At 38.0% G+C, this 26,056-nt stretch overlaps 1 protein-coding gene across 1 annotated transcript in view; it reads right to left on the bottom strand.

The window, feature by feature from the left end:
• Positions 1-552: 552 nt before the first annotated feature.
• ZMAT1 (zinc finger matrin-type 1) overlaps positions 553-26,056 on the bottom strand; it is a 38,300-nt gene continuing 12,796 nt past the window's right edge. Inside the window, exons 2-6 of the mRNA XM_069463537.1 lie at positions 18,207-18,313; positions 16,505-16,606; positions 16,253-16,427; positions 4,899-4,998; positions 553-1,962 (exon numbers count right to left, since the gene is read on the bottom strand). Coding sequence (XP_069319638.1) covers positions 645-1,962; positions 4,899-4,998; positions 16,253-16,427; positions 16,505-16,606; positions 18,207-18,313 — 1,802 coding nt within the window. The 3' untranslated portion in view covers positions 553-644. The remainder of the gene's footprint in view (positions 1,963-4,898; positions 4,999-16,252; positions 16,428-16,504; positions 16,607-18,206; positions 18,314-26,056) is intronic.

Below are 26,056 nucleotides of genomic sequence, written 5' to 3'. Positions count from 1 at the left end.
CTAGAAAAATTCAAATAACATGAACCTCATGAAACCAATCTCTTCAACTTACTTCTTCAACTTTGAGAGAACAAAACTAAAAAGTTCACAGTTCAAGAGTAGACTCATCCCAAAGCACTGACTTGTCTGTCTTTTCTTCAATAGGTTTCTTTTTGTTATGTTCTTCTTGTGTTCTTATATTCTTGTTTCTCAGAGACTAGGTTTAGGAATTTTTGTTTCTTTCAATTAAATTTCAAGTTTAAAAAAAAATTAGTTTTCCCAAACGGACACTGACTGCATCTACCTCTCCTTTTCTCCATTTGATGCTTTTGTTTTTGTCTAAATCCATTTTCTTAACTTATTTAAACTAACTGTTCAAAATCCAAGAGTAGACTCATCCCAAAACATTAACTCTTCTACCTTTTCTTCAACAGGTTTCCTTTTCTCTCATGTTCTGCCTGTGTTATGTTCTTTCTCAGAGGCTAGGTTTAGGCTTTATATTTCTTTTTCAATTCAATTTCAATATTTACACAAACAATTTGTTTCTGAACTGCCAATGACTATATCCTCCTCTCCTTTTCTTCATCAGATGATCCTGTCTTTGTCTAAATACATATTCTTAACTGTTTTCTTCAATTAATCCCTGGGTAAACAAAACTAAAAGTTCAAAATCCAAGAATAGACTCATCCCAAAGCATCTCCTCTTCTGTCCTTTCTTCAACAGATTTCTTTTTTTCTTTCTTGTGCTTACGTTCTTCTTTCTCAGAGTGTACGTCATGGCTTTTTTTCTTTTTTCGATGCTTAAGCTTTCCTGAACTGACCCTGACTTTATCCCCCTCTCTTTTCCTTTGTCGGATGCTCTTATCTTTGTCTAATTCCATATCCTCATAACTCTTTTTCCTTTTATGCTTGGATTGCTCCTTCTCAGGCCTTTCTTCACCTTCTTCCAGGTGTCGTCTTCTCTTCTGATGTCTCCGTTTATGACCTCCTTGATGGTCACTGGTCTTATTTTCTGAGGAGAGGTACTTGTAAACTTCAGATTCTACACTGTATGGGTCAGAGTTATTTTCTTGCTGATTAAGGCTCAAGGGTACTGGTTTTTCTGGGAAATAATCTCTGGTCAGTGGACAGTAGCCAATAGAGTCTAGTCTCTGTTTGCTGTCATGAGTTGGTAAGCAATGAGGTAACTGGTTTTCCGCTGCTTGTGAAATACTGTATGGTCCAGGATAGGCATGAAAAGTCTCAAATGGGAGTCTTTGCTCCAACATTCTATATTTGGGTCTGACATCAACTGTTTCTCTGTACCTATGTGTTTCCACAGAGCTATCGCCTATGTTTCTGAAACAAGTCCTTGGCTCTAGACCTCTGGCTTTCTGCACTTTGATGTAATCTTCAAGTTCATCTTGGAAAGAATCATATGTCCTCTTTGAATGAGCTGGTAACCAGTGAGGTAACTGGCTTTCTACTGGTGAAATATAGTATGGCCGCTGGTAGGTCTGGGAAGTCTCAAATGAAAATCTTTGCTCACACATTCTTTGCCTGGGTCCAGAATCAACCATTTCTCTGTACCCACTAGTTTCCACAGAGTTATCACTCATCTTTCTGAAACAAGTCTTTGGATCTAGTCCTCTGGCTTTCTGCACTTTGATGTAATCTTCAAGTTCATCTTGGAAAGAGTCATATGTCTTCTTTGAATAAGCTGGTAAGCAATGAGGTAACTGGTTTTCCACTGCATGTGAAATATTGTACGGTCCTGGGTATGTCTCAAATGGTTGTCTTTGTTCAAACATTCTATGTCTGAATCTGGAATCGACCACTTCTCTGTATCGACGGGTCTCCAAAGAACTCTCTTCCATCTTTCTGAAGCAAGTTTTGGGTTCTAGTCCTCTGTATTTCTGCACTTTGATGTAATCTACACACTCATCTTGGTAAGAGTCTTGTATCTTCTTTGAATTCTTCACTAGATTGATAGCAATGGATTCTCTGTAAAGAAGACAGTAGAAAATTTTTGTTACTAGATTATTTAATTCTGAATATTTTCTTTGCTGTCAAAAATATTAGTCTGAAAAACAAAAACAAAAGCCCAAACAAATTTAAAAAACCTCCCTCATTGTAAAAGCTGTAAATAATAATTATTTTATGCCAAAAAGAAGCAATAGGGATAGTGACTTATCTTCCAGACACATCCCAATTTTTTTTTACCAAAAAAACCCCACCTTTGTCAGGCCTGGGATGAAAGGCAGGGTAGGTACAGAGGAGTAGACATATTTGATACTGTTGTAATACTGAAAGTGTTAAGGCATGTTGGGATGTGTAACAGACGGTCTGTCATATCCTTTTTAAAGTTTTCATTAGTCAGCTCCTTATACAGATCTATAAATGTGATGGGTATTTATTCTGGAACCCTGAGATTTTTTTAAAAAGTCTAAATTATATACCACAGAGTACTACTCAGCCATAAGAAAGAATAAAATATTGTCTTTTGCAGCAACTTGGATGGAACTGGAGGCCATTATCCTAAGTGAAGAAACTCAGGAACAGAAAAGTAAATGTCGCATGTACCCACTTGTAAGTGGGAGCTAAACTAAGGCTACATAAGGACACACAGAGTGGCATAATGGATGTTGGACACTCAAAAGGGGGTAGGGGGAGGGGTTAGGGATGAAAAAATACTCATGGGGTACAATGCACACTATTTGGGTGATAGGTACACTAAAAGCCCAGACTTTACCACTATACAATGTATACATGCAATGGAATTCAACTTGTACACCCTAAATCTATTAAAATAAAAAAAAGAAAGGCCTGCAGTACTGATTAGAAGGCATTTAATTGGTTGCATATCATTTCCTAGGCTTGTTTTCCTCAGTCTTACTGTTACTCTTCAAGTAAAGTTTAAGAAGCAATAGTTCTAAAAAAAAAAAAAAAAGTCTAAATCCTAAATCTAGCCAGGCATGGTAGCACAGGCTCTCTGTAGTCCCAGCTACTTGGAAAGCTAAGGCAGGAAGGTCACTTGAGCCCAGGAGTTCGAGGCTATAGTGCACCATGGTTGTACCTGTGAATAGCCACTGTACTCCAGACTGGACAACATAGTGAGATGCTGTCTCTTTAAAAAAAAAAAAAGGTCTAAATTTAGGTTAATTTTGCAAGTCAGACAATTTAGCTCCTAAGTATTTGAACTCCAATAATATAAATATTTTCTACTTGAATAGACTAATGTAACAGAAATACTATGTCTTGATTTTATTTATTTATTTATTTATCCAGGATATTATGGGGGTACAAACATTTTGGTTACATGTAATGCTGTTTGCCCCACCCAAGCCAGGGCCACAAATGTGTCTCTCCCCCATACAGTGCATTCCACTTCCATTAGTTGTGGGTTTACCCCCACCACCCACCCTCACCGACTGGCACCCAGTGAGTATTACTACCATGTGAACTCCTTAGTGTTGGTCAGTTAGTACCAATTTGATGGTGAGTACATGTGGTGCATGCTTTTCCATCCTTGTGATACCTCACTTCGAAGGATGGGCTCAATCTCTAACCAGGAAAATATAAGAGGTGCTAGATCACCATTGTTTTTTGTAGTTGAGTAGTATTCCATGGTATCCATATACCACATTTTATTAATCCACTCATGTATTGATGGGTGAGATATGACCTAACTCCAGTGAGAATGGCCCTTATCAAAAAGTCCCAAAACAACAAATGCTGGCATGGATGTGGAGAGATTGGAACACTCTTACACTGCTGGTGGGACTGCAAATTAGTACAACTCCTGTGGAAAGTAATTTGGAGATACCTCAAAGAGCTAAAAATAGAAATACCATTTGATCCAGCAATCCCACTACTAGGCATCTATCCAAAGGAAAAAAAGACATTCTATAATAAAGAAATCTTCACTTGAATGTTTATAACAGCACAATTCACAATATGTCTTGATTTTAAAAGCAATGAGCCAAATATACAATAGTTAAATGCCCCTCTGTCCTGCTACCTGAACTACTCAGTTCCCAATTATCCACTCAATTCTCCTCTCTTAAAAAAAATAGAATAGAATGGATTAAACATTAATTAAGCTCCTACTATGTGCCAGGCCAGGAACATTACACATATTATATTTCATCCTAATAATCTGTTATCAGAGTTGTCCAAAGTTACATACTTGGTAAAAGATGGATCTGGTATTCTAACCTAGGTTTGTCTATCAGTAAGCCCTATGTTCTTAACCACTACACTTTACTGGAAGAGTGACTGGATCACTGAGTCCCTGGAACTAAGCCAACCTTCCAGAGATTCTTTGAGTTTGTGTGGTCAGCATGAGAGTGATCCTTTAGCATTTCTCCAAAGGACACTGATGTCTGGTCAGGAAGGGTACCAGTAAGCCAGCTCTGCCAGGACACTACCATGACTAGAGAACACCATTAGGGATGTTAGTGTGCAATATGTTACAATACCGCCAACCATATCCAGGTTCATAGGGAAATGAATGCCTAGAAATTCTGTAAAACACATGAAAGGGTGCTTGGCTCTGTAATTCGGTGTCATAGGAACATTCTGACAAAAATACTAGGCCGGGTGTGGTGGCTTACGCCTGTAATCCTAGCACTCTGGGAGGCCAAGGCGGGTGGATTGCTTGAGGTCAGGAGTTTGAGACCAGCCTGAGCAAGAGCGAGACCCCGTCTCTACTAAAATAGAAAGAAATTATATGGACAACTAAAAATATATATAGAAAAAAAATTAGCCAGGCATGGTGGTGCACGCCTGTAGTCCCAGCTACTTGGGAGGCTGAGGCAGGTGGATCGCTTGAGCCCAGGAGTTTGAGGTTGCTGTGAGCTAGGCTGACGCCACGGCACTGCAGCCTGGGCAAAAGAGCGAGACTCTGTCTCAAAAAAAAAAAAAAAAAAAATACTTACCTAATTTGATGTTCACTTCCTTGCATGTGGAACCGGAACATATCTAAAGATGTAAAAGTGATACTACAAATATGGCAAACGTAGGTTCTCATACTAAATGCTGAAAAAACAGAGAGTTCAAGTTAAGGTCAGTACGGATACGTATAGACTCACATAAAGTTAGAAGTGGACAAAAATTTATTAGAGATCACCTACTTAAAATTTCCCAATAAAGATAGGGCCCAGAGAGGTAAAATGACTTGGTCAAAGTCACAGAGCCAATTAGTAGTAAGGTTAGCTTCTCAGAGTCCATGTCTCTTAAATTAATGCCCAGAATTCTTTACACTACACCACACTGCTTCTCTAGTCTTGATCTCTTCCCTAAGAATCTGCTATCTGCCTGTTTATTGTTGCTACATGGAGGTGCAGTAGCCACCTCAAATTCAGCATGCCCAACCAACCTTTGCCTCTGAATTGCTCAACCAACCTCTTTTTATTTGCCCTTAACTCTCTTTCCACCCAACCAAAATTTGAAACATCCCAAAAGATTAAAAACAAATAAAAGCAAATTTTTACTCTCTTACCTGAAATCACTGTAGTGTATTAGTTACCAAAAGTAATTTCCACAGATTTTAGAAAGGAGAGAGGTTCAGTGAGCCCCACTCTCAGGATAAAAGCTGAAAGCAAAATTCTAAAACATAACTACTAGTTACCACTTCCAAAGAGTCAAGAACTATAGAAGAGCAACTGTACACCAGCTAGCTAACTATTCTGCTTCTTAGGCAGAATCAGAAGCAGGGATAAATTAATTTTTATTTTCTTAATCTCATCAACCTTCTACTTTCTCTTTGATCAGAAGCGAAGTAATAAATTTCATAAGCCAAATGTAAACACAATCCCACCCTAGGGGGGAGGCAATAAATTGGTGGCTGCAGAGATTTTTAGGGCCAACCAAGGTCTTTCCTAAAAGGCTGTTTCTTTTAAATCAAACAGTAACCTAGTAAGTTAAAGGAAGCTAAATTAATCATTATCAAGTGTATTGGCCATGTCTGAACAAAGATTATTCATAGAAACATTGTAAGACTACTGGTAAAGAGAAAGAATACTGCTGACTTAAAGAGACTCTGCTCAGTATTGACATATACTCTATTGTGGGCCCAGGAGAGCTCAGCAGGTTGTGTCAAAATCTGAATGAATGCGCATTGCACTCATTGTGTATGTATCTAGAGGATGGACACGTTTGAAGCTCTGACTTGGGCAGGGGGGCAAGGGCAATATATGTAACCTAAACTTTTGTACCCCCACAATATGTTGAAATAAGAATTAAAAAAAGACATAAGCAAAAAAAAAATATGAATGAATGATTCTCCAAAATTACCCTTCTGCTCCATGTTATGATTTCATGCTCACCAAGTCATTTTCTGTTTATAATCTGTTTTCCCATATTCTTTGATATTAAGAAAAGGATACAATGGATGACAGACATCAAGAAAAACTGGGAACTGCAAATATATATCTCCTTTTATGATAAATCAATACCAGAATGATAATACATTAACTTAAATTACAATGTTTCCCAGCCTTCTCTGATAAGAATCACCTGGGATATTAGTTTAAAATATAGATTCCCAGGCCCCTCCCTTGGAAAACACGATTCAGTCTTTCACAGCAATGGGGAATTTGTATTTTAACAAGTAAAAGCAAGTGATTATCAGAGACTTTGTGAGAAATATACTAAATATCTTTCCAGTTCCTCAGTTATTTATCAGCCTTTTTCAAGTTTGTTTGTGTTATGAGTCCATGATTTGAGGCTGAGTAACGCTAAAGATTATGGACTTCCTGTAAAGCTAAGGACCAAACCCAGGACTGTGCATCTTCATACAACCCTTTTCATGAAATACTTGCTATCTTTATTTTACAGGTGTCAAAACTAAGCTCAGATTAACTTGGCCAGTACCATATACTTTGAAGGTGCTCAAGTTAATGCAAGATAAGTGGGAGTCCTGGTTTCCTCTAGATTAGTGGTTCTCAGTGCTGATTATACATTAAAATCATGTGGAAAACTTTTAAAATATTCATGTTACAGCTCCACATCAGACCAATTAAATCAGAATCTCCAGAGGTAGAACCAGGCTTTCTTACTTTTTGAAAGCTTTCCAGATGATTTTACTATCCAGCCATGGTTGAGCACCTGCCCTAGATTATTGAGCTAATGATCTTCATTATGATTATAAACTGAGATTATATTTCAGAAGTTTTATATATTTATTTAGTGCCTATAAAGTTTACTCTATATAGTGTCCTCCTCTCTTTCCCCACAAACTCCATCAGAAGTAAGATTTTAATAGAGGTAATATAGGGGCTTAGAAGAACAGCTGGTCACATATGAAAGATCCAGAGGCAGTTCTAGAACTGTGGTCTGATTACCATCATCTTAGCCCTTGGCTTCTCCACACACTGATGTTCTTTATCTTTTTCAAGGACATAAACATCTCAGAAAATAATGTATGAAAACTGTGTAAACCTTTTCTGTGAAGATATAAAGCCTAAGTACTGGCCCCAAGGTCAGAATTCCTGGTCAAATCCTCCATAGTGGGACCTGCCTCCATTACGTTTCTTACACTCTCCTCCATTCCTTTATCCTCAAGACATCTCCTTGGCCATGTTATGCTTTTGGCTATCCTGTTAGGATTCCTTGTTTCTGAGTTCACCCAAAAACTCAGGCTTCTTTGCATCTTGTAGCTTTTAGAATCTTCCACAACTTAACGCTTGTGGGGTCCAGAAGTGCATGTCTTTATAGTCTAATATTGTGGTTTTCAATCTTGCCTCCATATCAGAATCACTTGGGGATTAAAAAAGAGAAAACAAAACACTGATGCATAGGTCCCAGAGATGGTAATTTAATTGATTGGAGGGATGTGGCCAGAGCATTGGGATTTCTAAAAGCTTACCACATAATTCTAAGGAGTAGTCAAGGTTGAGAACCACTAGCCTAATATCTTAAATGGGGGAAGAAACCAACTGAGAATTACATATAAGTAAAACTGCAGCTGAACGTTTATCTTATGAAGAAAAATAGAAAATGTCCAATTTACCTGTTCTTAGATTATGACAGGAGGACAAAACATTTTTAAAAGCCTAACATTTGTTGGCCGGGTGCGGTGGCTCATGCCTGTAATCCTAGCACTCTGGGAGGCCAAGGTGGGCGGATCGCTTGAGCTCAGGAGTTCAAAAGCAGCCTGAGCAAGAGCGAGACCCCGTCTCTACTAAAAAATAAAAAGAAATTAGCTAGACAACTAAAAATATATAGAAAAAATTAGCTGGGCATGGTGGCGCATGCCTGTAGTCCCAGCTACTTGGGAGGCTGAGGCAGAGGGATTGCTTGAGCCCAGGAGTTTAAGGTTGCTGTGAGCTAAGCTGACACCACAGCACTCTAGCCAGGATGACAGAGCGGGACTCTTCCCCTCCCCCCCCAAAAAAAAACTAACATCTGTTGAGAATCTATTCTGTGATGGGTACTGTATATATTACTTTATTTCATCCTTATTCAATCCTGTGTAGTTGCATTATTTTCATTTTATATCTGAGGAATCTGAGACAAGGAACTTCAAGTATATCTCCAAATTTATGTTCATCCCTATACACAATACTGCCTCTCAATAAACGATTAGCAAATATGAATTAAGAGAAACTGTGTACTCATTATCATATAAAGAACTAAGAAGGAAATTACAGAATAAAACATAATCTCTTATCTGAAGGATGCTAATTCACTTGAGTGGCTATAATTGATGCAATTGTCAATGAACAGTAAAGCCTATGAGAAATCAGAGAAAGGGGAGAATACCAACAGCCAGAGCAGTGAGAGAAGCTGTGATGGATCTTGAAGGACAGGAAGAATTTGAATTATAAAGAAAGCAGATAAGGACACTCCAGAGGATGAAAACAATATCAGGTATGGCAGAGACAGAAATGACTATGACAGCTGAATCCAAATAATCTGTTCAACAAATACTGAGGACCTATGTAGCATCATGCTAGATGCTAGGGGATACAAGATGAATAAAACAGCCAGGCTGTCCACAAGTCCAGTGTAAGACAGATTATGTGAACAAAGGATTTCAGTCTCACTTGTTAAAAGTAAGAAATGCAGGCTTAAGAGGTATGGGAGTGCAAGTAAGCAGAGAAATTTAGCACAATATGGAGGTCTGAAGAAGGCTACTGGAAGAGATGATACCTTAGCTAAATCTGGAAGGACGAAAAATGGTTAACTTGATGAAAAAGTAGAGAAGACCCTTGTAGGCACAGAAAATAGAATGCAAAAAAGTACAGAAGTGTTTATGGGAACTTCTTGGAACTGTTATAAAGTTAAAAACAAAAAGATGAGATGAGAAGAGGCAAAAAGTGATCAGATCAAAGAGAGTTACATGTTATGCTAAGGAGCCTAGATTTTTTATTCTGTGCTCTGGGAAATCTTTAAGTGGTGTAAATAATAAATGACATGGTTGGTCAACTGTGTGTTTTAGATGAATCTCTCCTCTGGCTGCAATACAGAGGACGAAGTTAAGAGGAGCAAGTCTAGGAATAAGGAGACATCAGTTATGAGGTGAATACACTACATCAGGCAAGAGATAATGAGGATATAGACTAGAAGGATCTCAGTAGAGGTAAAGAAAAAAAGAGAGACTGGTGAAATATTTAACTTTAAAACTGGCAAAATTTAGTGACTGATTGAACATGAGGGATAGGGGAGAGAGAGGAATCTAGACAAGTCTAAAATAGTTCCCAGAAACCTAGTTTGGTAACTGGATGGATGATGACCCTATTAACTGAAATTGGAACTTCAGCAGGGAGTATTGTTTTAGGGCTTGAGAGAGTAAGTGACGGTGAGTATAAATTTGAACACACAGTGTCTGAGATATCTCTGAAACTTTCCTGTAAAGGTGTCCGACAGGCAGTTATATATAGTTATATGTAGGAGTTTGAAAGGCAGAAGATAGGTCAGAGAGATTTTGGAGATGTAAGAACATGGAGTAGTCAAAATAATCAGAGTGGATGAAATCTCCTGAGGAAAATGTATGCGTGGGCACAGGAATAGCAACATAATGATAAAACCCTGGAGAGTGCCACTCTTTAAACTAAGATGGCAAAGAAGGAGGAACCCATGAAAAGTCCACCAAGTAAATGACGGACAGATATAAGGATAAAGAGGAGAGAGTAATGTCAAAGGAGCTAAATAAAGATGTCCATTGTGGCCGGGCGCGGTGGCTCACGCCTGTAATCCTAGCACTCTGGGAGGCCGAGGTGGGCGGATCGTTTGAGCTCAGGAGTTCGAGACCAGCCTGAGCAAGAGCAAGACCCCATCTCTACTAAAAATAGAAAGAAATTATATGGACAGCTAAAAATATATATAGAAAAAATTAGCCGGGCATGGTGGTGCATGCCTGTAGTCCCAGCTACTCGGGAGGCTGAGACAGGAGGATCGCTTGAGCTCAGGAGTTTGAGGTTGCTGTGAGCTAGGCTGATGCCACGGCACTCACTCTAGCCTGGGCAACAAGGTGAGACTCTGTCTCAAAAAAAAAAAAAAAAAAAGATGTCCATTGTATTTAAAAATTTAGAGGTCACTCTGACCCTCTGAGTAGCAGTTTCAGTGGAGTAGTAGAGTGGCAGTGTAAAAGCTGGGGGAATGTGTGCCAACAAATGGCAATGACTTGGAGGAGTGAATAACAAGTGGAAACAGTAAGAGTAGACTACACTGAAAAAAAAACTTGGCTGAGAAGGGAAGGGGAAAAGTGTAGTAGTTAAAGGGCAACTCAGGGTTACAAAAGGATTTGGGTAAGGCAAGATACCTGGTAATCCACATCTGATGGCCAAATTTTTCAAATAAGAAGCTTGTCAGAAGTGTGAGGAGGGAGAGTACAGAGCAGGGGAGAGAGTTTTGGAGAGTGATATAGGTTTAAAATCATCACTAAGGAGAAAGTGAAGGAAAAGAAAAATGATTAAGTAGTACTAAAAGCCCAGAGAGGATGGATGCCAAGGCTCTGAGGAAGTATCCAATTTCTATACTTAGATACTTTTCCACAGCAGTACTCAGGAGGCCTGAATGTAGAAGTAGAAAAGATGAAGAGTGGAACTGATTCAAAGTCGAAATTTTGCTACTAGGGAGTGACAGAGTAACAATGAGGTACAAGTAATGCTTTCCAGAAGGTTGTTACAGCATTAAGGTATGAGGTGATGGTAGCAGAAACATAATGAAACAGTGCATAAGGAGAAATAGTTCCAAAAAAAATTGATAAGACTTGCTGATGGATAGGATACAGGGAATTAAGTAGACAAAGATACCCTCAAAGATTCAAGTGTAGGTGACTAATAAACAGTGGAACTACTGGCAAAGACAGAAAACTTGGGAAAATCGAGTTGATTTTAGGAGAAGATTATTAATTCAATTTTAGATATGTTGAGTTACAGGTGAAGGTGAGACATCTAAGTGCAATAATGGGACTAGAAATTAGTAAGATAAACAAAACAAATACAATAAATAAAAAATACATACATACTTTAGTTCCATATCGTTATGGTAGCCATTCCTGTGCTAATAAGATCTGGGCTGGATGAGGGACATGAAGAAAGCAGTGAGAACGATGAAGAAAAAGAGAAAGAGATTAGATATGGGAGAAACATAAAAATAATGGCAGATGGAAAGAAAGGCAGAGACAGAAAGAAGAAAATGAGGGAAGAGTGAAACAGTTAAAGTGGCATATGTTAAATTGTTTTGTTACCACTTGCTAACAATGTAATATGGGCTTCTGCTGTTACTGTTCTTTCAAATTCTCATTAACTAATTTAAATTCTCCAGCTGTTTTTTAATGCTCAAATATTTACTGCTCTTGAAATGAAATAGTCAAGGCAGGGTTGAAAATTTGTTCTTTGAGCTCTAGCTTCAGAAGCTAACATAGAATGGTTTCAATGACTGAATTAAATGATGCTCATGACCATCCCCCTCCTCCATCATCAAATGAAAATTTCTCCAAAATCTTTCTTCCCTCATTCTAATAACCTTGAAACTCTGGAGTGCCAAAATTACCCTCCCCCTTTAGAAGTGACAAGAGTGCTTCTCATAGCTGACTCAGTTCAAATTTACCTAATGCCACTAAACTAGAAGCTACTTATTTCAGATACCCTCAGCCCAGCAATAGGAAATATGCCCTAATAAGTGGAAGTCTGTCATTTCACCAAACATCTACTTCTACTTTCAGAAGCCCTATCACTTCTATTTCTACACTTGCCTAAATCAACATTCTTTAAAATACCAGATAAAACTACTCATCTCTATGTAACTTTTTGGGATATGTTGGATCACATTAAATAGGAAAATGAAACAGTACAAAAATGGGGTAAGCACTCAATAAATAAAGCTTAATTAATAGTTCACTGATTCATATATTAAACTAATCTCTATTAAGGTGGGCCTACTTCTGAGCAGTTTCTATCTCTAGCACTGGAAATATAGATGAGTTAGATGAAGTCCCTTCCCTCTAAGACCTTACACTCTAATGGGAGAAAGACACGTAGAGAGATAATTAGATATGCAGGTTAAGGAATCACAGAAGATTAGCCTTGAAGGAAATGAAAAGGCTTCCAGGCAGCAGCAGTATGTTAAAAAAAATGAGTAGGAGTTAGTCAGGAGAAGAGGGTTATGGGGATATTCCAGGCAAAGTGGCGGCATGAACGAGGCGATAGAGGCAAAAAACAGGGTAACGGCTTCTGGAAACCATAAGCAGTTTGCAGGTACTGACCCACATAGATCATGGCAGGAAGTACCGGGGGATAAGCCTGGAGAAGGCAGGCAGAAACAAGATGGTAAAGAGCTATGGAGCTTAGATTTCATCCTTCGAAGATAACAATGAAGGGTGAAACAATGAAGGGTCTTAAAGAAGGGTAATGACATGGAAATATTTATATTTCAAGTGAAAACACTCTAGTTATTAAATTGAGGGTGAATTTGGGGAGATAAAACTGGAGGCAGGGAGAGTAGGTAGGAGATTGTGGCAATACTCTAGGATAACGCATCTCAAAATTTACTGGGTACAAATCACCTAGGGATCTTGTTAAAATGCAGATTCTGATTCCATATGTCTGCAGCGAGTGGGGCCTGAGATTCTTTTTTCTAACAAGCTTCCACGTGATGCCAATGGTGCTGATCCACAACCCACACTTTGAATAGTAAACCTCTAGGAAAGATGTTGAGGACCTAAACTAGTGTGGGAAAAGCAGGGCTGGAGTGAAGGGTACAGCAATATTCAGGAGGTAAATGAAGCTTGGTGATTCGTTAGATATAGAAGGTGAAGGAGGTGGTGTTGGGGGGTTCACAGTTAACTGCAGGTTTCTATTTGGAACAACTTAGTGGACCTGAAATGGCTATAAGCCATCCAGGTGAAGCAGTAGCTGCCATTTGGATATGTGAGTCTAAGACTTGACAGAAAGGTCATAAGCATACACCTGAGAAATGAAACCAGGGGAAGAGATTAAATCATGTTTGTAGAGTAAGGTCAAGAATGGAACCATGGGAATACCTAGGTCCAGGTAATGAATAAAAATAGATCCCATAAAGAAAATAGAAAAGAAACAGAAACACAGGAGAAGAACCAGAGCATAAGGCGTTACATATGACAAAGAATACAGCTTCGAAAAGGAGGGAGTAATGAGCATTTTCACATGAAGCAGAAAGATCTAGTAGGGAAAGAACTGAAAAATAACAGTGAGTGAAGGAAAAGAAGTGGGTGGAAGAGAGAATATGAAAGGGGAATAAAATACACTAGTAGTGAGAAGATGCCTGTGGGGGAAAAAATGAAAAAAAAAATATGGTTAGAAGAGCAAGTGGATCACTTCAGTCAGGATAACTCTATTGTGCCTGAATTCTGCCATTCTTTCTTAGCTCCAAGCCCTTTTGTTCATCCTCTCTACTTCCCATTTCTATCAATTGAAATCATCAAAATCTATGAAGATTTTTCTGGACCATGATGTTTCATTCCTCTAGTTACCAAAAATATGTACACAAAAATCCATGTCTGTAGCCTCTTGCGATGAAGTCTTATTAACCCGACTAGTTTACACACTTGCTCCTTCAGGAAAAATGGTATATTCTCATGTGTATTCTCAAGAATAAGTAGCTTAGACCCCAAGAGATACTTAAACCATACTTAGTAAATGATATAAACACATGGTACCAATTTTTTCTCACATGATACTAATTTAAAATACTTCCTTATGTTCCTAAGATAACATGGAACCCTAGGAATAGCTATATTTGATTATAAAATTAATAGGGGTCATCTACACCACTCTGGATCTCAATTTTTAGAAAACAAACAGATAAAGCTAGGTAGACTTGAAAGTCCTTACCTACCTAGAATTCTATGATTCTGTGAATACTATCAACTTCTCACTCAAGAAGAGTAAAAGGATATATAAATCAGCTAGTATGTTTTATAAAATACAAACTTCCTATGAAAGAGTTTTGGGATAATTTTACTGTTTACCATTTGCATCTGATTTTGCTGGAAGAGGTTTCTCTCTTATCTTGTCTACAAACGTCTTCCTAGCTTCATTTCTTTTGTGTTTTTTCCCAACATAATGTTGTTGGGCCATTATTGGACTATTAAAGGAAGCAGGACAGAGCTTGCAATATTTGTTTGGATTATTCAAATCCAAAGCACTGCTGGAAGAAGAAGGCATAGTCTTGTCTTTAATCCCACCTGGAGGAGGCTCGACAGCAAGGGGCTTCGGGAAGGTTGACTCTGCAGAAGTAGGAATAGGCACACCTGCTGAAATAGTTGTAATGAGAAGTGATCAACATGTGTTCAGATATTAGATCTACACTTATTGTATAGTATTAGAGAAATATATAACTCTCTAAAAATCCACTCTCTGGACTTTTTAGCAGAAGGCTGCTGGATAAAGGTACTCAAGACAAAAAGAATTTCCTTCTGTGAGAATGGAAATTTGAATATGAATCTGTCACCAAGTTTCTCCAATAAAGACATGGAAAGGAAGGAATGTTCTGCATCAGGTATTGCCTAATTACATTCATTTAAAGAATCAATGAAAGCATGAGAGCCATCTTAGGATGATTCTTTGAAACTTCTAAGTTGGTGACTTTCTTGAGTAACATAGTAGGGCATCTATCTACTCAGTCTAGATTTGTGATGTTTGCATCAGAATAGAATCTATGCAATTATTTAAGACTACAAAACTATACAGGTTCCTAAAATTTCAGTTATTTCATAGCTCTTTCATTTACTCTTCTCTCTGAGCCCAAATTGATGAATTTTTGGAGACTGAAGATAAGGCTTTTACGAGATTGCTTTCTACTATAGAGCACACAGATTCTTTCCCTCTTTAGAAGGACAGGCAGAAAAACAAACATACAAAAATTAGAGAGACTAGAGTAAATTTAAAAAATAATTCTGGTTTCATTTATTGGAAAACAGTAAGTTTTAGTAATTCGTTTTGTGTCACTGACTTCATTGGGTGATGCCTACACTCTAAGTTGGAAATAAATGTTAGTGAATTTTCCATGCCAGGCATGCCTTAGTCCTGAAGTATTAAAGCTAATAACAATATGGTAAATTATTTATTCCAGAGGATTAACCATCCTTTTTTTTTTATTCTATCACACAAGTTTTTAAAAATATGATTTGGATTTCTCAAGGTGTACTCTGCCATTTCAGGCAACTTTGGTCAGGTTGCTCATATGCACTGGTGACCCAACATCACTGGAAGGAAGAAAGAGGCAATATTTTATAATTCTCTGTATCTTTAGCATTTAAGATAAAATAAGTATTCAGTAACTACTAATTGATGATGTTGGTGGTACTTCTTTCTTCATATTCATAGGAAGAAAGGAATAGGCTGCCAGAGTAGAAGGAAATTCAGTAATATTTATTTATTTTTACCTACAGCTAATAGTCAGGAAACACTGCATCCATAACTATATTATGGTGAAGACACTGATTGGAACACACATATGAGATAATGTTTTGGAAAGTACTAAAGCAAAAAAGAAAAGTAAAAACGAGCTAAGATTTTATGATTTGATTAGAAACTGACAGAGCTCCAGCTGCTTATTATAGTTTCTTTATAGCTAGCAGAGCAAATCACTGAAAGGGAGAGGTCCCAACATTTCTAAAAATTCAGCTAGCAAGTATAATCTCCATTAAATGACAAAGACAGAGAAAGAGATTAACTGGGCAGAAAAAGAATAACCAAGTTATTTTAACCAGAGCAAAAGTGTACCCAATAAAAATGTATGGCAGAGTTAAGAAAAATGATAGGTAGATCCTGTATTGAAGATGAAGAGGTGAGTGGAACCTTACCCATCTCAGGCTGAAATCCTGAAGGAGATACCTGATCGTGTTCTTCCATTAATTGTTTCACTTTTTTAGCATGGACTTTCCCCATATAGTGAGATTGAGCAACAACTGGGGAGCTAAAAATCATGTTGCAGAGATCACAAAACTTGTTTCTGTCTACTACTTCATTACTATCCACCTGAAATAAACACAATCTTGTTAGAAAGATTAGATAACTCAAAGTTTAGAATTAACACATCAACATAGACCACTCACCTGAAAACTCCCAACATGCATCTTCATTCTCTTACCAGGCACTTCATTTTGTTCCCCATGCATACGAAAATAAAAACTAACATTTTGAGCATGTTTTTCACTCTGGAAAAAGATATAATATGATTTTGTTTATTCAATAACAGAGTTACCCCAAATTTACACCTCACTGAATTTAAGAACAGTACTCATGTGTTTTAATATATTTAGTCTGTACCAAGTTTATGAAAAGAACATGACATGCTCTCAAATCTCTAAATTTCAATTAAAAAATAATGCTACAATTTAGAAGCCAATAATCTTTAGATTCTTGTTTCTGACAGAAACTTCTAGTTGCTGCTTAATATCACGTCTTCTTCCTTAGTTACAAATCTTGAGCAACGTACCCAGCTAAAAGACATTTTCCAGCCTTACTTTCAGCAAGATGTAGCCATGTGACTAGATTTTGACCTATAAGATGTAATCTGAAGTGTTATATAGAACTTCTGGGAAGCCTCCCTAAAAGGCTGAGGGATAAGCCCTTTTTCCATCCTTCTTCCCTTCTGCTCTGGAATTAAGATGCAAAGGATGGAGTTCAATAGTCATCTCAGACCAAGGAGAACCTTAAAGAAGAAAACCAGCTCATCAGACCAGAAAGATAGAAAATACCTAGGTCCCTGATGATATCATGGAGCCATCACATCAGCCCTGTGCCGCCTACCTCTCAAGTTATTTCATATACGGAAATAAACCCTTCAGGTTTAAGTCAAATTAGAAATAATCTCTGAACAAATGTATTATCAAGTACATAAAGAATAACAAAAATGTTGGTATAGGGAGAAGGGAAACTAACATTTCCTGAGCACATAATGTGAGACATTCACTCTACAGAATTTTAAACTGTGAAATATATCCACCATGTAATTATAATGATTTAATTCCAATCAACATAAGGATTAAAATACAATTGCCAATACGGTTAGCAGTGGACAAAACTAGATGAAGTGTTTAAAAAAGTAGAATCGGCATTACATTTATTTGAAGTATATGTATCAAGTACTTTTGGTAACCCAGATTTCAGAAATGAAAGAAATCCAATAGCTTATCAGATGATGCTGACATGTGAGACAATGCCAGTGAAATCAGAAGGAATCATTTTTAGGCTTAGTCATATCAATGATTAGCTGTGGAGAATTACTGGCTCTCTGGGTCTCAGTTTTCTAATTTATAAACTAAGAGAGTAAGGACATTAAACAGTCTGTCTTTTAGCTCTAGAATTCTATGGTTCTGGGCCTAGAACCATGTGGTTAAGTCAAGTGCAAGACAAGTTCATTTTGTTTTTATAGTCTTCATTTACTGTAAAGGAAGACTGAAAGTTCTACATATTCCTTGATTTGTATTAATAGTTTCCCATGTGAGCTTCATAATTCCTCCCTTATATTTACCATAAGGACGAATGGTATACTGGCTTGAGACATACAAAGGGAGGCAGAATGGTGTGAAGAAAACAAGCTTTGGAGTCAAATAGTCTGAGTTTAAATCCAAATTCCCCAAACTTGAGGTAGTACATGACTGTCCCTCTCTGAGTCAGTCTCCTCATACATCAAAGAGAAAGAATATCACCTATTTCACAGGATTCTCATAAGAATCAAATGACTTATATGAAGTTTACTTGCTACATTCAAAAACCTGCCTTAGACGCTACTCCAATGATTTTTTAACCTACCTCATAATGTGAAATCCTTTGTGATTCGAACTGTAGAAATACTCCACAAACTTGACAAAAATTTTCTGTAAAAAGTTCAGCCTTTTCCTGTTCATTCCAAGTGGCATCTATGAATAAAATAAATGGAAGATAATACATCATATTAATATTTAGAGGTACCATTTTCATTCCTCAACTATATATTATTTCATATACTACTTCAGATTTGAGTGCTTGTGAAGCTGTAGTAATAGTTTTTTTTTCTCAAATATGCAATTTTTTTTTTTTTGAGACAGAGTCTTACTCTGTTGCCCAGGCTAGAGTGCCGGGGCATCAGCCTAGCTCACAGCAACCTCAAACTCCTGGGCTCAAGCGATCCTCCTGCCTCAGCCTCCCGAGTAGCTGGGACTACAGGCATGCGCCACCATGCCCAGCTAATTTTTTCTCTATATATTTTTAGTTGTTTGGCTGATTTCTTTCTATTTTTAGTAGAGACGGGGTCTCTCTCTTGCTCAGGCTGGTCTCAAACTCCTGACCTTGAGTGATCCTCCCACCTCAGCCTCCCAGAGTGCTAGGATTATAGGCATGAGCCACCGCGCCTGGCCTCAAGTATGCAATTTAATATGCTCACACTAAGTATGTCTCTAATGTCCCAAGTGGCAAGAGTTATTTCTTTAGTATGGTAAGTCTAGATAGACAACACCATTCTAAAGGAAACATTATGGGGGCACCAGTAACTTCATGGGCTTCATGGAATGATTTAGGGCACCAGTAATAAAAGGCTGGACTTTAAATCCAGCCTTGATCTTTTGTGTTTTACAGCAGACAATCCTAAGAAATGCACTGTCTGAGAGCTGTCACTTATCTCACTCCATATGTTGTCCAAAGATCACATGGAACCATAAACCATCTTTGCCTATGATGGGTAAACATCCTCCATCATTTTACAACTAGTAGCACACTCATTTGGCCAAACAAGTCTCAACACGAGTGCCTCAGAGTTATAATGTAATACTCATATAGTAAGATCTGGAAATTTATGCTATAGTGTTTCTCACTGTAATAAATAATACATGCCAGAACTTTCTGCGTTTACACTTGTGGTCTACACTTTTATCTGAAGTTCTTAATAGCTGCAATGTATTCTAACAAACTAGTTTATCTATAGGGTATGAATCACAAAATATCAAAATCTTGCTTGTTATTTGGCTATTTAAGTGAATAAGTTGGTACCACATATACTTTCATGGAGAGACGCCAATGACATACTATATGAATACACTCCGCATGGGAGAAGGAGAGGAAAGTAAGCACTGAACTTTGCATCCAACCCCAAAACCGGCCTACTCCAGTAATATTCAGTGCTGGATAGGCTCCAGTAGCCCCAGACCCCAGGCCCCAGGCCAGTACCCATGGACTGAGCCTCTAGGCCTGCCCCAGTGCCAGGCCAGATCCTGCAGCCCCAGGCTCCAGGCTTGTACAGCTGACTCAGTCTCCAAGCCACCCCAACAACAGGCCAACCTCAGCAGTCCCAAGCTCTGGACTACCTCCAACACCAGACTGGCCGCCATGGCCCTAGGCTTCAGGCCAGACCCAGGAGCAGGCCAACCCCTATGGCACTAGTCATAAAGCCAGCACCTGTGCACTCAGCCTCCAGGCCAATCATGCAGATACAGGCTCCAGGACAGTATCCATGCAGTGAGCCTCCAAGCCTTCTCTAGCATCAGGCAGGATCTCACAGAGCCCTAACCTCCAAAATGGCCCCTGCAGCCCCTCATTCTAGCAGACTCGGGATCCAGGCCTGTCCCAGTAGACCCCAGTGCTGAACCCACCCCATGGACTCAGAGTCCAGGACCACCTTTGTGTATCTAGGTCCCTGGCTGGCCTCTGAGGCCCTAGGGCCCAGGTTAGCCTTCATGGACCTAGATTCTAAACCACACCTGCATACCAAGCCTCCAGGATGGCACCAGCATACCCAGGCTCCAGGCCAGCCCCCAAAACCCCAGGATCCAGGCAAGCCCCAGTGGCTCCAGGCACTGGACCAGCACCCATAATCCTAGGCTCCAGATCAGGCCCTGTGGATCCAGGATCCACACTGGCCCAAGTGCCAGGATAGTCCCAGGCTCCAGGCCCACCTCAGTGAACCTACATTCCAGGCCCATCCAGTGCTTGACCAGCCCATATAGACTTAGGCTCGAGGCCTACTTCAGTCCCAAGTCAGCCTCTGTGTACGCAGGTTTCAGGCTGGACACCATGGATATAGGCTCCAGGCCCATCCCTCAAGACTAAATCAATAGGTCCACTCCAGTGGATTCAGGCTTCATGACCAACCTCAAATACACAAGAACCAGGCCCACACACTTGCTGATCTAGGCACGAGACCAGCCCGCCCAAGGACTCCAGCAGCAAGCCCATCCAAGGACCATGTCAGACAGCCTGCCCAGAATTTCTGGATGGGCTGATTAGTGAAGGGCTTTTCCAGACAAAGCCAGTCTATGAAGAGTGGAATAAGTCCCTACTTATTTACATGCATAGACATCAATGTAAGGCAATGAGAAACATGAAAAACCAAAGAGACAAGACATCACCAAAAGAGCATAATAATTTCCCAGTAGCTGACCCCTATACAAACTGCCTGACAAAGAATTCAAAATAATTGCTTTAAATAATCTCAGTGAACTTCAAAAAAGGCAGAGAAACAATTCAATGAAACCAAGAAAACAAAAAATGACCAAAATTAGAAATATAACAGAGAATTAAATTATTTTTTAAAAAAATCAAACAAATTCTGGAGTTTAAAAATATAATGAAAGAAATGAAAAATGTAATAGAGAGCATCAATAGCAGAATTGATCAGGCACAAGAAAGAATCTGTGAACTCAAAGATATGCTATTTGGAATTACACACTAATAGGAGAAAAAAGAAAAAAAGAATGAAGAAAGCTTATGGAATTTATGTGAGCATCAAAAGAGCAAATATTTTGGTTATAGGGGTTCATAAAGGAAAAGAGAAGAACAAAGGGTTAGAAAGCTTATTTAAAGAAATAATAGCAGAAATTTTTCCAAATTTGGAACAAGATATAAATACCCAGGCATTGGTATTTGCCCCAGGGAGGGCAAATGTCTCCAATCAGATTCTATCTAAACAAGATTACCCAAAGATATATCATAATCAAACTGTCAAAATCAAGGACAAAGAGAAGATCCTGAAAGCAGTAAGAGAAAAGCAAATAACATATAAAGGAATTCTAATAAGGCTAGCAACAGACTTCTCAGCAGAGGCCTTACAGGCCAGGAGAGAGTGGGATGATATATTCAAAATGCTGAAAGACAAAAGAACCCTGCCAACCAAAAATATTGTACCCAGAAATGAAGGAGAGATAAAGACTTTTCCAGACAAATAAAAGCTGAGGGAGTTCATCACCACCAGACCTGTTTTACATGAAATGTTAAAGGGAGTTCTTGAAGCTGAAAGAAAAAATGCTAATTAGTAACATGAAAACATATAAAAATATAAAACTCACTGGTAAAAGTAAGTATACAGTCAAATTTGGAATACTCTAATAATGGTGGTGTGTAAATGGTGGTGTGTAAATGACCTGTATCTGTAGTTTAAAGGTTAAAAGGTTAAAAGACAAAACTATTGAGAATAGTAACAGCTATAATAATTTGTTAAGGGACACACAATATAAAAATGTAAATTGTGACATCAAAAATGTAAAATGTGGGGAGGTAGTGAAAGTGTAAAGATTTTTATGTGATCAAAGTTAAGTTATTATCAGCTTAAAATGGCCTGTTATAATATGTTTTTGTAAGTATCATGGTAACCACAAGTCAAAAAACTATAGTAGATACACAAAAGATAAAAAGGAAGAAATCAAAGTATATCACTAAAGAAAATCACTTAATCACAAAGGAAGACAGCATGAGAGTAAGAAAGGAACAAAGGATGTACAAAACAACCAGAAAACAATTAATGAAATGGCAGTAGTAAGTCCTTATATATCAATAATTACCTTCAATGTAAATGGATTAAATTCTCCAATCAAAAGATACAGAGTAGCTGCATGGATAAAAATAAGACCAACTATATGCTTCCTGCAAGAGACCCACTTCAACTTGGGAGGAAACATATAAACTGAAAATGAAGGATGGAAAAAGATAATTCCATGAAAACGGAAACCAAAATAGAGCAGGAGTAGCTATACTTAGATAAGACCATTAAAGATATTTATTTTAAAAGTTATGTTAGGTATCTTCAACTAAGCTTAACGGTAATACCCCTATATGGACTAAAAAGGCTTACTTTAAAAATTACATGTTCAAGAAAGAATAACTGTTATTAGAACATGTAAGAAATGACTTAATAATTATTAATTTATCCCTATAATATATAGTATCACCTCTGAATTATTTTTGAGGTTTTAAAATACATGATTTATATAACTTTGAATCTTAACATCAGCAATGTAAAGAGGTTAACTAAAATGTATTTCAGGACTTCCCTTGTTTCAGAATTACCTACTATGTGCAATCTGAGCAAAATGGTATGATCCTTAATCTTCCATTAATATCTTTAATAAGTAGATTTTATCCTTTGGTGGCAATATAACTTACTACAGAAGGAATATTTCCTTTAAGAAGACAAAAGGAAACTATTAACTTAGAGGTTCAAGAATTCCTAAAATTTAACACTTATTTCTCTCCTAGACCAACCCTTAATCATAGATTTTCCCACTATTAATAGTCAAAGTTTGAAACTGATTCTCAGGTTGGTAAATATCAAGGCTGTTTTTTTTTTAACCTAGCCATTTATTAATGGTGCTCTAGATCATTTCCATGAAGTGTATGAAATTAATGATGCCCCTATAACTTTTCCTTTAGAATAATATTGCCGAGACTTATTGCCTTTGACACATTTTCTCAACCAAGTTCTTGGTCTGTTTTTATCAAATGGCATTATATACCCAGGCTTAAAATCTTAGCCATTCTTCTCCCTAGCAAATCACTGACTGATACCAATTCTAGGTTATAACATTCGATCATATCTACCACTTCTTTTTAATTCCTCATAACACTACCTAGTTCAGGCCCTCAATGTCATTGGGCATCATTTTACTTTATTGAGCTTGGTTTTAAAGTGCTGTGGTAGATATTTTGGAGAGATAAGAAAGAATGAACATTTACAGAGGGCCTCTGTGTGTCAAACAACATGATCGATTATGCCTTTAGGCCTTAAGACAGATGTGCAAGGTAAGTGACACTTCCTACATTTCTGAAGGCTAGGAAATTGGGATTCAGTGAAATCAAAATAACTTGCAACATGTGTTATCTGGTGTAGCTGGGACTTAACTTTGTTTGATCTTGACTCTTTCCATTATACATACATAACTGTCCACATGTTGGAAATGACAAATTAAGTGAATAATTCCTAGCCTCAAATAATTCACAATTTAGTAAGGAGACTGTGTATAGAAAGGAGTATGATCCCAAGACCAAAATGTTATAAGTGCTATAAGTTAGAAGAAGGTACAGTGTGTTCTTACTGAGGATTTTGGGAAAAGGGTTCTATAGAACAGATTTTGAACTAAGCTTTAAAAAATGTCTAAAATTCAAATAAGAGTGGAATAGAGGTATTTTAGGGAAGGCAAGAGTCTGAAGGACAATAATGGAAATCTTGAAATGGAGCCAAATTATGATTCGCTTCATTAGGGCATTTGGATTTAACTCTGCATTCAACAGGGGTAAAGGAGTGACTTAAAATGGGTAAATCAGCTAGGAGTCAGTTGCAGGTTTGAGGCTTGAACCAGAAAAGGGGCAGTGGGCACAGAAATGAAGGAAAGAATAGAAGAGGCATATCTATCAAAACTAGAGGGTATTAAAGGCTGAGCTTAGAACTTGCTATGAGTGTGACAAGCCTTTAGATCTATTACAATTAAGCTTAAGTAATGTTGTTCCCATAAAAGAGGTGGAGCTTTGACCTCATATCCAATAAATTAATCCACAACTGTCAATAGCAAATTCTCTTTCTGGGTGTAATAAAACGAATGTGTTGATGCTCTGACTTCAGTGAATCAAAAGTTAGAATATATAAAAATATGAAATTAAAAAAGATATTGCAGTGATAATTCTCATTTAAAATGTACTTAAAAGAACTTACGTCAATTTTCTCTAAATAATGTGCTCTCTTAATCAATTCAAATATGCTTAAATCCATTCAAATTTTTACGAACAAATCCTTATGTAGGGCCGGGCGCGGTGGCTCACGCCTGTAATCCCAGCACTCTGGGAGGCCAAGGTGGGCGGATCGTTTGAGCTCAGGAGTTCGAGACCAGCCTGAGCAAGAGCGAGACCCCACCTCTACTAAAAATAGAAAGAAATTATATGGACAGCTAAAAAATATATATAGAAAAAATTAGCCGGGCATGGTGGCGCATGCCTGTAGTCCCAGCTACTCGGGAGGCTGAGACAGGAGGATCGCTTGAGCTCAGGAGTTTGAGGTTGCTGTGAGCTAGGCTGACGCCACGGCACTCACTCTAGCCTGGGCAACAGAGTGAGACTCTGTCTCAAAAAAAAAAAAAAAAAAAAAAAAAAAAAAAAAAATCCTTATGTAAAAATCATTCTTAATCAGTGGTTCATATCACATTCACATGCACAGCTTTTCAAAATCATACATGATGAATTAAAATCAAAATCTCTGTGGGTGGTTCAAATCATCCACAAGTGATTCTGATGATCAAACATGATGGGAATCACTGCCCTACAGGACAGGTTCAGACTCTTACACATACATACTGGCTGTCCAATATCTATTTGGTGATTAAGCTGATTGATGTAAGGGTCTTATCACCTAGAATGGTACTTACCAAGCTAAATTATGCTTTAGTCTAAACTGAAGAGATTTTTGAAAAAAAAGGAAGGAAGATAAATGTACATATTTTTTGGCACTACTTCAAATCTATTTAAATCTTTAGAAATAAAATGTGGTATATGTATACCATGGAGTACTACTCAGCCACAAAAAACAGTGGTGAACTAGCACCTCTTATATTATCCTGGATAGAGCTGGAGCCCGTTCTACTAAATATCCCAAGAATGGAAAAACAAGTACCACATGTACTCACCATCAAATTGGTACTAATTGATCAACACTTATATGCACATATGGAAGTAACATCCATCGGGTGTCAGGCAGGTGGGAAGGGGCAGAAAGGGATGGGTATATTTACACCTAATGGGTGTGGTGCACACTGTCTGGGGTATAGGCACGCTTGTAGCTCTGACTCAGGCTGTGCAAAGGCAATATATGTAACCTAAACGTTCGTACCCCCGTAATATTCTGAAATAAAAAAGAAAAAAAAAATCTCTACAGTTTAGGCCCAAGAATCAGTTTTTAAACAGGCTCCCCAGGAGCCTGTGTTTGGCTGTAATCTCTTAAATAGCCAATCTAGTCATCTGGTTCAACCTTTCACTACCATTAATTCTCAACCCTGGCCGCACATTAGAATCACCAATTAAAACACACCAATGCCCAGGCTCTACCCCAGACCAATTAATCAGACTCTCTGAGGGTATTTTCCAGTCATAGTTTGTTGTTTGTTTTGTTTAGTAAAACTTCCCAAATGATTCTGTTGCATAGTGAGGGTTGACAACCAGTGCTATCTTTTTAGTAGCCAAATTTTCAAGTGTTTTCATTGAACTGAAATCTGTTTTCCTGAGTAGGGGCTCTTAAACTTTAATGTGTATCAGAAACATCTGGAGAGTTGTTAAAAGAGATTACTGGACTCCATTCCCAGAATTTCTGATTCAGTAGTTCTCGGATGGAGCTGAAGAATGTACACTTATAAAAAGTTTCCTGGGGATGCTGTTAC

The sequence above is a fragment of the Eulemur rufifrons genome, chromosome 30 (genome assembly GCF_041146395.1).
Source record: "Eulemur rufifrons isolate Redbay chromosome 30, OSU_ERuf_1, whole genome shotgun sequence".
NCBI lineage: Eukaryota > Metazoa > Chordata > Mammalia > Primates > Lemuridae > Eulemur > Eulemur rufifrons.
This window is presented reverse-complemented; position numbering and strand designations above follow the sequence as displayed.